The 14,776-nt window shown below is 31.2% G+C and overlaps 1 protein-coding gene across 1 annotated transcript in view; it reads left to right on the top strand.

Moving 5' to 3' along the window:
• The window catches only part of LOC129965447 (arrestin domain-containing protein 4-like), a 94,943-nt gene extending 88,026 nt beyond the window's left edge, over positions 1–6,917 (top strand). Inside the window, exon 6 of the mRNA XM_056079317.1 lies at positions 5,864–6,917. Coding sequence (XP_055935292.1) covers positions 5,864–6,016 — 153 coding nt within the window. The 3' untranslated portion in view covers positions 6,017–6,917. The remainder of the gene's footprint in view (positions 1–5,863) is intronic.
• The last annotated feature ends 7,859 nt before the right edge of the window (positions 6,918–14,776 follow it).

Genomic DNA, 14,776 nt, shown 5'->3' with positions numbered 1-14,776 from the left:
ATGACAAAATTATTAGTTCTTTTTGAAAAATATTGCTCTCCAGAGACTTAAACTACTCTTCGATAAAATAACAGTTATCATTATCGCAATCGTCATCGTAAATATGGTACGAAGCCAGCCACAGTTTCACATGCATAAAAAGCTAGTATCAAATCTGTAAACAAGGATTTGATAAAATCCCAATTTTTCTAGAGAAAAATGTCTTAAGAGAGGGGTGGGGGGAAGGCTGAGGACGAACGTGATCGTGAATCGAAACGCTGACATTTAGCTGTAAGCTTCTTTCGATGGCTCAAACAGTTTGCTTAAATTCCAAAAAAGGTAAAAATAAACCCATTTGGCAAATATTGAATTCGTGATGACACCTGAAACAACTGCTAAAAAAATCATATACAATAAAATTTGAAGATTTTACTATGAATGTTTTGGGTAATCATACAAAATAAATTAACTTATAACAGAGGGGAGTATTGTTTGTTCAAATTAAATTAGACAATTTTGGCCATTTCAACTCCTGTTGAAGATATTGAAGAAGTTGTCATTAATGGTGAGAGATAGACAAACGTGTGTGAGGCTAAGTGTATGAGAATAGATAAGAGATAGGAAAAAGCAACGGCATAGTTCTAATTTTATTGGCACCACTTTTTTACAACCCATTTTGAAGAGGGACTGTTTTGTAAATTCATTTCGGAATATATGGAAACATATGAAACCAAACTTCACTTGTCTTTTATAGCGCATTTTTATAATTTACTATATTTATGGTGCTTTCCATCTTAGACATTTATACAAAATCGGAAAATATAACTGCTGTTATATTTTTAAAATCTTATTATTTTTAATGCACTTATACATTTCGTTTATATATATGTGTGTGTGTGTTTTTATATACATATTTATATATGTTTTTTTCATATAGGTTACTTCAGTCATAAATGACATTAAATTTCATTTTGGAGGGGGGGGGGTTATAAATTGTTTGTAACTTTTAAAAAATTATTTATTCTTAACTAGTTATTTGAATAAAAGTTTTCCCCAGTATTGCTGTAACCATCCAACTTTCTAAAAGGTTTTTGTGACGAAGATTCAGAAATCCATGATTGATGTCGGAAACTATTAAGAGATTGACAGAATATAAGTATAATTTATAAGAGTGAAGGAAAAAAACGAGTAGAAGTCGATAAGAGAACACTAATTTCAATCAACGGAGATATACTGAGAAAGATATGCCTTGAATTTTAATTTCGAGTAAATGGCTTAAATGTAAAAATAGGAGATAAAAAATTACCTTTATCCTAAAAAGAAACATACTAGAGTATTTGGCTTCCAATAACGTCTGAATACTTATTTTTACTTGCTTATTGACAGAAAAATATAAAACTTTAAGTAGCAGTTTGAGTTCGCTTAAAAGTTTTGAATTTTAGTTGAAAAATTGAGGTTTTTACTATGTTACATCAGACAAACTGTAGCATTTTAAATCATAATATGATCTCTTTATGGATTTCTTAACGTGAAGGATTTTAAGTATATTTTGTTTGATAAGGATAAATTTGCATCTCTTCGCTGTTTTTACCTTCTTTACGGGATGGCACAGAACTTACCATGAAAAGATGGCAGCATCTCAAGTTCCACCCAAACCATATTCAACCTTCTTATCAAAAAAGTGTTAAATTGTTTTGATTTCATTTTAGAATATTCGTTTACATTCAGTTTTTAAAATCGAGTTTTGGAACGGTGGATCATGACAGCAAATTGTTCAAATATAATCATCACTGTTTCCTGGTTCCTAAAATTTTCCTTTGATGCTTTTTTCAGAAAACTAAACAAGAAAACTGGAAGTAATTTCTAAATGGTCTATTTTATCGAGTTTTGAAGTGGTTAACAGCTTACAGTTCACCCACTGCCATATTTGCATCAAAAAGTTTAGCGTAAATCTTAAAAATTCTAACAGACTCTTTTTCTTGTTCTCTTGCGTCAGTTTCATAGCCAAAAACGGGTTGTGTTTTCTTTGTGACAGAGGAATATATAAGGGTTGTCCAAGTGAAAAATGGACAAGTTGAATGAAAAGAATACCTTTATTGGAAATCAAAAGAAATTGCCATGGGCGTTTTAACACAGGTCCCATTGCTTAGATAATAGATCTATGCCTTTGCTGTAGAAAAATGGTGGTTAGTTCTTGAAGAAGTCCTGCATAGCTTCGTCCGTATGGAAACGCGCCTCCTGTAATGTGGCCCAAGGATGTGCAAGTCACAGTGTGATAAATCCAGACTATAGGGCTTATGTTCCCGATGGAATTTTTTTAAGGTCGTCTGGGTTTCACGGGAGGGCGGGCGTTGTCGCGGAGGTGGATCACTTGTTGTGCCGTCTGTTTTTGGCTGCTTTCCGCAGTTTTCTCAGAGTGCCGCAGCATTTCGTTGAATCGACAATGTTCCCTTTGGGCAGGAAATCAATCGAGAGTGGTCCATTGCAGTCGAAGAGTCAGAAACAGTATTACCGCATGTTGTTCCGATCTATGTACAGCATGACTTTACTTTCGATCCATTTCCGCTACCATAAACAGCTTTCACTGCTGAACTTCGTGCGCACCTTCTACAGCCCTGTATATCCCTGTTCGGTGACGCTGATACAGCTGCAGTTATATTGACGTAATCTCCAGTGTCCACTTTTCATTTGAGCTACCCTTACATTTTACTCAAAAACAGGATCGGTGATATTTTTTTTTTTTTGGTGATGTCTTCTGGTTATCTGAAAAACTTTGAAAATTTATTCAGGACCTTCATTCGCCGACTTCTGAACCTTAATGCTGATCCCGTATAGGATGATGCCTCGGCACAACATTTAGATTGAGTTTGCTTGAGTTTGCGCGATTTAGATTGAGTTTGCTTAGATAAAAACAAGGTTCGGTTATCAGTCATCGAGAACTACTGAGAGGTCGGAGATGATAATTGCTCTGTTTCGAGATTAATTTTATTTATGTTAATTAATTAGAAATTTGTAAATGCTGCTTCTCGCCATTACTTTCCAAGAAAATGGGTCTGGTCCCGTCGTCGAAGAATTCACATCATTGTTTCGGCTCGTTGAAATGAAATAAGCGAGTGTTGCATGTTACGGCCATTTCTTTACCCTATTCCGGTACCATCATAACAATTCTTTTCCAGTTTATTAATGTTAGTATCAACATCGTCCAGCCGGTGCACTTGCCCCAACTGGCGTGGATGTACCGACATATCAAGCTCTAATATTAGAATAATGTGCTTCTCTTTCTTTACTTTTTGATATATTTTAGCTCTTATTTTTCTTGAAAAGTTACAACTGTCTTTTTTTGCCTTCAAACTATTCCATTGTTATAACGAGTCGGTCTACATTTCTGTGAGTTCTATGTTTACAATGAATTCAGAAAATATTGAGGTGGCTGAAATTTTATGTATTATAATAGTCATTTATATAAAACAAATAAATAAGTGTAAAAGTGCTTAATAAGGTGTAAGGTTTTATTACAACCCTATTAAGATAAGCATTATATTATCTAAATGTATAAGAAATGTCTACTTGAAATATCTATTAATAATTAATGACATATAGTAAAAATCATTTATTAAATTTCGATAGAGTAAGTAATTTAAAAAAAAAATTAAATAAGACACAAAAGCTTAATATATGTTTTATCACTTAATTTTTAAACATATTAATGGTTTTTTATATTAAATACTTAGAATAGATTTGAAAAAAAATATTTTTCATAATGTAGTTAAAATTAATTACATTTACGAGGAGGTTTGTCGGTAACTAGATTGCAAAATTCCATCTTAAAAAGGGGTTTAAAATCCTAACTAGGGTTACAACAATGCTCAAATTATTCTTGTTCTTAAGATTTTGCTCCCAAGTGTACCCTATTAAGACACGAAAGTGTTTTTTTTTTTTTTTTTTTTTTTTTTTGGCATGGAAACAGCGCCATTCTTATTTTGTTTTGACGTCATCAACCGAATGCCCACATATGTGACGGATGCCACACTTTGTGTAGGTAACGGCTGTTCTGAAGTTCCTAGAGATTGGATCATCGTGAGAAATTATGGAAAATGATTCTTTTGAAATCTCAGCATAGAATGGTTGCCAGGAATGTCTAATTAAGGAATTATTTAAAAATATTAAATCCAAAAGTTGCTGACCCTTTTTTTATAAAAGGAAAAAGTAAGTGATTTTTGGTATTTCCTAAACAATCGATTCTAAAGTCATCAGTTAGTTACAGCTTGTTGCAAGTTAGAAAAACGATGGCTGCTTACCCACGTCATTAAATGACGTCATACGTAGTTGCCCAATGAAAGCTTCGATAGAGGTACTCGTGGGAAGACGAATGCGTCCGAAGAATAAAAAGTGGAATTTGAGTGGAGTAGTAGTTTCGAAATGTAAGGAGAGTAATTCCAAGCATCTGTAGATAATTAAAATAGATTAAATCAGTGATAAATATAAAATTCAAAACATCCTATGATTTTTTTTAGAATTTTGTATAAAAATGCTTCCAGTGATTTTTCTTGATGCATTTATTCTTGGAGTAATTTTAACGTAGTAACATGATTGGCTTATTACTATGTTTAATGTGATATGCTTGATGCAGATATCGTTCAAAACGCTCTGTAAGAAAAATAAATGGAACTAAGCATCAAATTTAGACCCTAATTATTTCTTGGACAATAGATGCTCATTTAAAAGGGATTTTCAAAATGTTAATTAATTTTTTATTTAAAATAATTCTAGAGTTTAAACTTTTTCTGGATAACTCTGGGGAATTAACGTACACAAATTTCCATTAAATCATTTTTAAAAAATGAACTAGCTTTTTAGTGATATCAACTCTATTATTTTACAGTAAATTATTGAAGTTTATGAGAAATTTTTAAAATAATTTTAAATATATTTTACAATATTTTCATTGTTTTAGTTAATGCGTTCTTACACATACGGGATGCGTTGATATTTATACACCTTTTTTGCATTCAAGCTATCGCTTCTATGAAATTAATTTATAAAAGTACTATAGAGATGCTCGATTCAATCTTATAACCTTATCAGCTACGATGTTTCGCAGAGTAGTTTAGAATTTCCTTTTTTTTTATATATATATATATAAAATATACAGAGAGATGTCAAACGATACGAACTTGAGATTCTGACTAATCATCACGTTTCGGACTTTTCCGAATGTGGAAAAAAAAAAAAAAAAATCGGAATTATGTTTGTCCGTCAAAAATTATATTAACGGACGCGATAACTCAAAAATTAGTTGAAAAAGTCCCATGAAATTTCGAATATGATCTATACACCAAGTTTGGAACGAAATACATTTAGAGGTCTATCCAAGTATAGTGAACATGATATATAAAGAACCCTATGTATGCATGCATCCTTGTCTTTTTCATGGAGGAAAGGCATAAATGAAAATTGGCATTTAATCTTGTGACTACATTCATAGATTCGGTCTCAATCGGCCGAAAAAAGGGTCCTCAGAAATGCATATTCAATTTTCTGTCGTCAGCAATTGGATTTTAACGATCGCTAGTTATATCTGTAAAAACGCTAGACTCAGAACAGAAATCATGATTATTGTTCGCTAAATGCATACAAGTGCTGGTTTTTCTTTATTATACTACGAAGCACAAAACACTCATATATGAAAATAAAAACCTGAGCACTCGTGGCTCATCCGTGATCCACAATTTTAAGCGGAGATCATGGGAATGACGTCTTTATTAGAGAGAAAGCGAACTCTTTCGGGGCTATGACTTCCGCTGGTTGGATGAATGTTTCTTGTTTGCGTAACTACATAATAGATTATTTGATTAGTGCTTAGACTTGAACTTCTCTTTTCCAGTTCGTAATCGAGCCGAAGGGCTTGGATCGGCCTATCAAGCTGCAGCTGCCCATCATGATTGCCACTTACCCAGCCAGGAACAAGGACGGAACTCTGAAGAGGAGAGGGAGACTGCCGGCCTATCCCGCCCTTCTTCCCGTCTTCAGAAACTGAGGCCAAACTACGAACGAAGGAGACATTCACTGTTCAATACAGATTCCAGTCAATTCAGGATATGGTTCAAAAAGTATTTTCCGCATGCGTTGTGATCGCGTTACACTTTTAAAGTGCGAAAAACAAAACAATAAGAAAGATAGTTACACGGAAGAAGAAACGTGAAGAAATTTCATTTATTATTATTATGAACGATTTCAATTTTTGCCACTCCATTTATCCTTTATGAAAGTAAACTTTTCTTTTGCCTATCATTTGAATTGAATGATTCCCGACAGCTGTCATGTCTTCACTATTTTTAACATTGTTACAGTTTCCTAACTTACAGATTCTGTGTCATTCAATGCATGCGCGTCTGATTAACGAAAAGGATGAACACCAAATCAATACAAAACCCCTCAATGATTCTGGAAACAAACCACGATGCCATCTTTGTTCCGGCTCGTGCCTTCTTATCCAAACAAGATACAATCTCGTGAGAACTATTATTAAGAGATCTGTGGCGGAATACTTTAATATTTCATTCTTTGTGTCATTGTAGCACGCTCACAACGAATTTTTATAAATGTAGCCACTTAAATGTATCGTTTGTAAGCGAACCGAAATAAAGATTTAAAAATAGTTTTTCCTACAAGATGTAAATAAACAAACACTTTCCTAAATCTTTATTTCAAGCTTTCGATTTATTTCAATTTGTGAAAATTTACTGCAGTCATATCATAATTTTTATGTTTTCCATAATATCATAAATAATATAATAACATAAACACACCATATCATAAAATTGTAAGTACCATTTTATATATTTCCCCGATATTACAACAATGTCAAGTTCAATGTTATGGCAATATTGTATGATATTGGCGCGATATCTAATGGCGCGAAAGACAATAAACCTTTTGTACGATATGACAGAGTATCGATTGATGCTGTGCAATTTTTACTCGTAATAAAGATGTCCATTGCTATGTTGACGCTCTGCAGATTAGATTGGAGGAAGTGTGTGCGATCATTTAAAATTTTAATTAATTAAAATAAAACGAAATTTTATCATTTTTCTGTCTATAACTTTCGGAAATATGAAAGAACAAAAATGATTTTTACATCATCTTTTTAACATATAAATTAAATTTTTATTTTTAATTATTTTTTTTTTAATTTTAAGCACATTTCTAACAATATGTTTCCTACAAAATAAAAATAAATGCACTTGCATTTAGGTATCCATAAAATAATTAGCTTTTATTCTACATGAAGTAGACAAAAGCTGAAATTGAAAACTGCAAACTAAACCTCGGAAAGCGTCATTTACAGCACACGTCTATGATAAATGTAATAAACATAAAACATGGCATTTTCTAGAAAAATAAGTGAAAACAAAAGATCTCCACTCTAATCGAAATCCGTTATTTTTAAGCAGTTTGCATTATGCGTGTACAATTAATTGGAAAAATGATCTGAATGAAATAAAGAATTCCGTTTCACGCAGGTTGAGTCAATTAATATTCTGATGAATTATGAATTTTATACTTTTTAACAAATTTCCTTTTCGTCTATTTATTTTAGGAATTGATGAAATCGTCCAACTTGGCACTGATTGAATGTAAATTTTGAAAATAATAATCCAAGTGCGAAAGGGGAAAATTATTAACTTTTAAGTTCAATTTACTTCCTGAAATCTTTTGTCTTTCATTTCTTCTATATTAATGTCTCCGGTTTCTTTAGTTTCTTAAAAAATCAGTAAGCCATTAAACATTTTTTGATTTAATGCCTTTTCCTTGGATTTTTTTCGATTTTGCGCTCAAAATTTTACTTATGCAAAATTCTAGAAACAGTCTTTCATTCAACTTTGCTTTCAAAAATAGTTGAACAAATTCTCCAACTTTTAATAATGTCCTAAAAAATTATGATATTATAAAACTGTGATTTTTAATTTATTTTTGCAATAATTAGCATCTAAAAAGATATAAAAAACGATAAAATTAATTATTAATAATACAACCCTATCTATGTTGATAACAATTGTATCTATGTTAATTAAAAAAGTGTCTTTAAAAAATTTACAAATTAATTTCTATTCAACATAAATCGAAATATTTCTGAGCATGTATCATCTGGTAGTACTCATTAATATAAATATTATGGAATCTTCACAAAATTACTATCAGATGGTTCTTTTCGTATGAAATCAAAATTTGTTAATCAGTTGTTTCTCTTCTTAAAAATGTTGTATTATCTAAAATACGAAGTAGCGTTTGATATAGAATGTACAAAACTCAGGCACATTTGGAAACGCATTAAAAATCGATTTCATAATTCTATCTTCATAAATATGAAACAAATCAAGTCCATGAAAATTATATAAGACGGGATCCAAAAATGTAAAGCTTTGACAATATCCACTTTATTCTCTCAAGAAGGCTTACAACGCGCACATAAACACGTAACAACAATTTTAGAATACTGCATAACATTTATGAAAAATATATATACAACAACAGTGCATACAATTAGCACACAATTGATACATTCACACGTACATAAATATTTTTTATAAACATCGATGGAAATTTTATTCTTGTAACCAGACATTAATTATTTTTATGATACTAATAACTTATCACAATGTTTGGAGCGTTTTTTTAATTATTATTAGAAGCTCTATCAATGTTTCATTTAGAACCTTTATTCAAAAAATGAATGCACAAGACTAACAAATAATAATTATTATTAAAGAACAGCAAAATATCATTATTTTTACAATCAGAACATGATATAAAATTTGGAGAAATATGAAATGTAATGTGAAAATATCAATCAAATGGAGGACGCATATAAGCTGAGGTACATATACAACACGAAAATATCAAGAATAAAAATCGTTCCCCATATTTTATATGCTAAGTAAATTCTTCGCTTATAAAATGCAGGAGACAAAATGTAACGTTTGATGGGGATCAGGAAACCAGTCATTATAAAGATTTATACTGGCAAAGATGCTCTCTTATAAAAGGAAAATTCAGTTATATAAATTTATGAAGCTAATTTATGTGTAATAATAATAATTTAATAGGAATTTTTACTTTATTTATGCATTTGAGATTGTGAATATGTAAAATTTGCTCTATGAAGTGTCGATACAGCAGCATCTTATGTACAAGATTTATGAAATTAATATATACGAAAAAAACAACAATTTAAAACATTAAAACTTCAAGTTTTAAGTGAAGTTAAAACGGTTTCTAAATCACTGTTTTATTCATATCGTCTTTGGGATGAAACATTTGCGTCAGGACACAACTACATTTGGCACGAAGATGCAAATAAAAATAGTGTTTTATAGTATACTTTTTTCCTCCAAAAATAGATATTTGACCGACAAGCAATGGAAGTCCGACACTTCTCTTATTGATTGTCAATGACGTATTTTGGTTCCTGCTTTTTTTTTTAATCTGTTATTGACAAGTTATTAGCGAGGCAGATGTTTAGCTCTTCGGCAAAAAACACTCGAGCGTCTAAAATTAAAATCTTACACGTAAGCATTTTTATTCGCTAACGATGCACATTTGTTTCATTACTCATTTCCATCCAAATTTAATTGTTTATTTTTCGGTGTTGACTCTCTGATATACAATTTGTGCAAATAACAAAAAACTGCCCGAGTTTCCGTCTCGAAATCTGGAAAAAAAAATCTCAATGGTTCAATACGTAAACATGCCTATTATTACAAAATTTTAAAAACAGAGCCAGCTAGAGGTCCTTTACAGCTCATTGTAGATTTCTGTCAAATTCTGGATCTTTCGTGTCCCCAAGAATTATCGTCTTCACACGATCGTAGGTAGAGCCGTCCATAACTACGTCTGCACAGAAGTGCAAGCGTCTAGACAGAGAAAATGAAGCAAGTAGATTTATTGTAAATCTTTATCGAAGTTTGGACCCATTTCAGTGTCTGCTTGTAATCTGGGAATATACAAATCTGATAGCTCGAATCCTCAGCCAAATAAAATGTGATGCGTCACCAACATTGCAGATCAGCACAAAAAGAGAGGCGAGGAAAGCACTCCAAAATCAATCTCTTTCACTTCAGTTCCACAATATACGTAAATATTTTTTTTTCCTCTTTAACTATGTTTCAGTTATTATTCCATAAACCACGTAGATAATTATTAGTTTGAGAAAATAAAAGCCGATACATTTTCGAGATCTATCCAGAGGCTGCCCCCACCAACGAATCTTCTGAGCAACTGTGAATAATTGGTCATCAATGGATACGATATTTAACATTTTTTCTTAAAGTTTTGATGGTGATAATGATTTATATCAGCAGATGACATTTGGCAGAATGAAAAATCAATAAGATGTCGCATTTTACTCATAATCTTTCATCGGCCGACTAAAAACTCAATGCGACGAATGTCAAAGACATTCACTTCTCAGATTTTCCAGACATCTGATTTAAATATCGTTCACTCAGTTTATAATTGACACTTTTTTGAAGGTATATCCAACAAGGTGGCAAGTGAATAAAATGTCGCATTTTTGTCACCGGTTCTTTAGCTTTTGGCTAACATATCAACATGATTTATGAAAAATGAAATTTTTATTTTCATTGATTATTTCTATCACTTGCAGGGGGAATTATAAGAAAATTGAAAAATTTATATCATACATGAATTGGGCAATAAGGTTATTTTCTTATTTTCTTGTTTTCCTATTCGATTTATCCATTTTTGTTCGAAGCGAAATATTTTATTACGAATTTTGTTAAATTCAAACCTTATTCGAAGTAGTTAAAAACGTATTCCTTGTCAAAGTCCGATTAAATATTTCCATGATGAGGCTAAAAAAATTTAGATGATTCACTTAAACAACCTGCTCTTCGGTCTATATACTAAAAACTAGAATGAAATATAACCATATTGTTCTTCTTGAATTAGATTTGAGTGCAATTAAATCTCAGGAGTTTTATATAAAAAAATAGACTCAATCAAGACTCGCAATCTTTTGATAGTGATTAAAAGAAATTGAGATAAGTTTTTTTTTTTTTTTTACAAGTATCCTACCAAATTTTTAACAACGAGAGAAAAATTACTATTTGAATAAAAATGAAAATTAAGAGGGAGAAGAATTTTGCTGAGTTAATTAATACTTATTTGTGTTTTTTTAATGCAAAACCAATTACTCACTAAGAGAAATTGGGCTTGCCTCCCCCCCCCCCGCCACTGGATCTAGCTCCTCATAACAACATAGTTGAAATGCCTAATGAAGGTCAGGTATTATTGCTGGAAAGAAAACCGAGTAAAAGAGGTTGGGAACTGAATTGGCAATATCACCGATCATCGAGTCGATTTATTGAATGCCCACATGACTTCGGCCAACTTGACTTCAGTTGTTAGCTGACTCTGTATAAAAATTTTGCCGCTTGTGTTTCTGCGAATTTAAAAGCTTCTTATGTTACAGAGACGTTTGCTGCACTTAAGAATTTTAATAGCAGCAAACCTTATTAGAATTTCTATTTTTACCGCCGAAATGAGTTTCTACAAATTTTTGACAGATTTGCTACAAAAGTATTTCATCGATTGAGCTTTCTTAAAATCAAGCGTTCACGGGAAAAGTAGTTTTCATCTGAGAAAGTTGCGTTTGATCGCTCAAGAAGTGTAAAGATTGTGCGGACACATATGAGACAAAAATAATTTTTAACACCGAAACACAGAGACACTTTGATTTTGGATGAATGAATCACAATCAAGAAACGTTGAGGGTATAAACTGATATTCGTTGTACACAAACACTTTTACATGTGGGTGAAATTTTATTTATTTTTATGTATGGAACTTCTGATTTATGACAACAATGATGAAAACACATGACATGTGGTGAAAAATAAAGCTTATGGACACACATATATTAGGACATTTGGGGTATTTAAAATTACCATAGGCAGTTCTTAATACAAATAAAAATACTTAAGTAAAAAAAAAAAGCATGTACAGTTTAATCTCCGCAATTAAGACCTATATCAAAAATTAAGTTCTTCTCCAAAAGGAATTTTGAAAACTTGCCGATTCCACACAATTTGGCGCCATCTAAATTTTCCATTTCTGAGTATCCAAGTAGAGGAAAGAAAGATCAGTTTTTACTTCATAATTCTCAATGAGATTCATAATTCTTTCAGCAGTATTTCAAATATGTATGAATTTAATTTTTGAAAAATCAAGATTAAACTTGATTTAATAATTTATGCATGTTTCAATAGTATTTTGTTCTTTCTCCTTTTTTAATAGGAATGTAAGAGTCAGTATAACATCAAAAATCAGAAATTTACAGATGCCAAAGAATTTCCTTTTTGCTCTTTCTTCTGTACAACAACATGAAATAAAAAAAAACTAAAAAAAAACTTTCAGATAACATTGATGGATACTCAGTCCAATTGAAATATGTTATAACTTTCATGATCAGCTTAGAAACCTTGGCAAATAAAGAAGTCAGAAAATAAATGTTTCAAGGACATAAATAAGTACTTGTAATTTTTTAGTGTAATCCAACCCTATAATGGAGTTCAAAATAATTTTTTTTCTTATTACAGCCATTGTGTGGTATTAATTATAGCTTAAATATTTTTGTTTGTTAGTTCGTACGTTAAAAATGATTTCGAATTCAATGTTATGTAACATAACAAATAAAATAATATATCTAATAAATAATACTAAACAATATATTAAACAAATTTGATTTGAATAAAAAACTGTTTCGCTAATTATGGAGTTAATAAAAAAATAACCTGCTCACAAATATCCAAAATTATAACCATAGGAGGATTTCATGATTAAAAAACTTAATTTAATTTAAATAGTTTTTGAAAACACTCTTTTATTAGAGTACTAAAAAGTATATTTATTTATTTTCTATTTTACAATTAAATCTCACTTTACTAACAATCAATAATAAATATTGTGGAATCCTGAAATCAATTTCTTCCCCGAGATGGCAAACCTCATAAGGAAATAAAATTCAATTGAAATGAATTAAGAAACTTTTATATCAGAAAATATTAAGATCGTATACTGTCATTGAAAAAGGTAAAGCGTAAAAAAAGTCAAAACTAATTAAACTAAAAATTTAATTTCAAAATTTCAGCCGTGCAAAGATGAAACGAGTCAAATAAAAGTATATAAAAATAGAAATAAATTAAAATCGAATCGGGAGTCTGAGGAACGGCCTGCATGCAAGATGAAAGCCGACATAGAGAGTGGCCTCTTCCATGAACAAGGCGTGGCCCAACATTTCTCGCTGACCTGTTTCAGGTTCAAAAAGGGAGCCAGTGAAGTAAAGTAAGCAGAATTTCATTTATTTTCTGAGTCTTCAATGTTTGCTTTTACAATTTTGATATTTATTGTTCAATTCGCTCAATTTTCAGTTGGCTTGTTCAGTGTTGACATCCTTGCGCACTTCAATGCCGTCAGCTGATGAATCGCAAACCATAACATCTGGAGACACTAGAAGCCCCCTAAAAAGGACGAAGCCATCCATAGCAAATTCGACTCATCTTCGTTTTTACTGACTCAGATGGATAAGCGAAATCAAATCAATAAATATCTAACATGTATTTTTGTTCTTTCCCCAATTACCATCGAAGATTGCAATGCAACATTTTATCATTTCAAATTCCGATCGTTATTTAATAAATGTCTCCGTATTTTTGGTTCTTTATCCTGATTACACTGTGGTGTAATCAGGATAAAGAGGTTCACGACTAAGTAAAGGAAAGGTACCGATTCAACATCTTTCTACCATCCACCATATAAAATGAGAAAGAGCTTACAAAACACCATTTTAGAAAAACATGCAAAACTGGTCATGAAGGTATTTGTGTAGTGCAGTAGAACAATACAAATAACACATATTCACATACATCATTTAAGAGAAGAGACCTATTTATCATTGCACAGGTTTTTACAAGAGTTGCAATTCGAATATGGACACTGGCCCATATTCAAGTAGCGTATTTTGTATTTGCGTCAGACTGCTAGTTGTCGGCGGATCTTTTAGTCTGGCATAATTATATTCTTCTGAAAATGTTATAAAACTGAGAATCAAGACAATATCCGTTTTGTGCTAGTTACACGTTTGTTAGATTCAAATTAAAAGATAGATTGGTCTTGGAATTCTTTCAATAATAATCAACAGAAAGAGAAAAGAAAAGAAAATAGCGTTGCAATAAATATTTGTACATCTTTTACGTTAAAAACATAGATGAAGATGATTAGGCGATATCTTTGGCAGCACTTACGCTTATAACATCCACGCAAGTCTGGTCTCAACTGATGCAACATGATATGATCTTCAGACATTTAAAATGTCATATAAGTGTAATCTTTTATATAATTTTATATAAAAAAAACTTTTCTTAGTATTTTACCATGTAAGAAACCTCTCGACTCTGGAAATGAAAACTGTTTTTAAGCAAATGGATTTATTGGCACATTAATAGGGACACAGTATCCATTTTCTTAAAATCGATTAAATCACACGGAAATACTCTTTAATAAATAGAAATTTTCAAGATACATATTTATAATGTATCTTAAATGTTTAATGAAGAAGTCGGACTTTTTTTTAATAATATTCAATACGTATACTTCAATTCCTTTCCTTCCTTGTAGTATTACTTTCAGTAACGCATTCTTCTACAATCTTGATTTGATCTCCAAAATCTGAAGAAAACTTTTCACTAGCGAAAAAGAAGTAATTGATACATTT

This window comes from Argiope bruennichi, chromosome 4 (assembly GCF_947563725.1).
Source record: "Argiope bruennichi chromosome 4, qqArgBrue1.1, whole genome shotgun sequence".
In the NCBI taxonomy this organism is placed as follows: Eukaryota; Metazoa; Arthropoda; class Arachnida; order Araneae; family Araneidae; genus Argiope; species Argiope bruennichi.
This window is presented reverse-complemented; position numbering and strand designations above follow the sequence as displayed.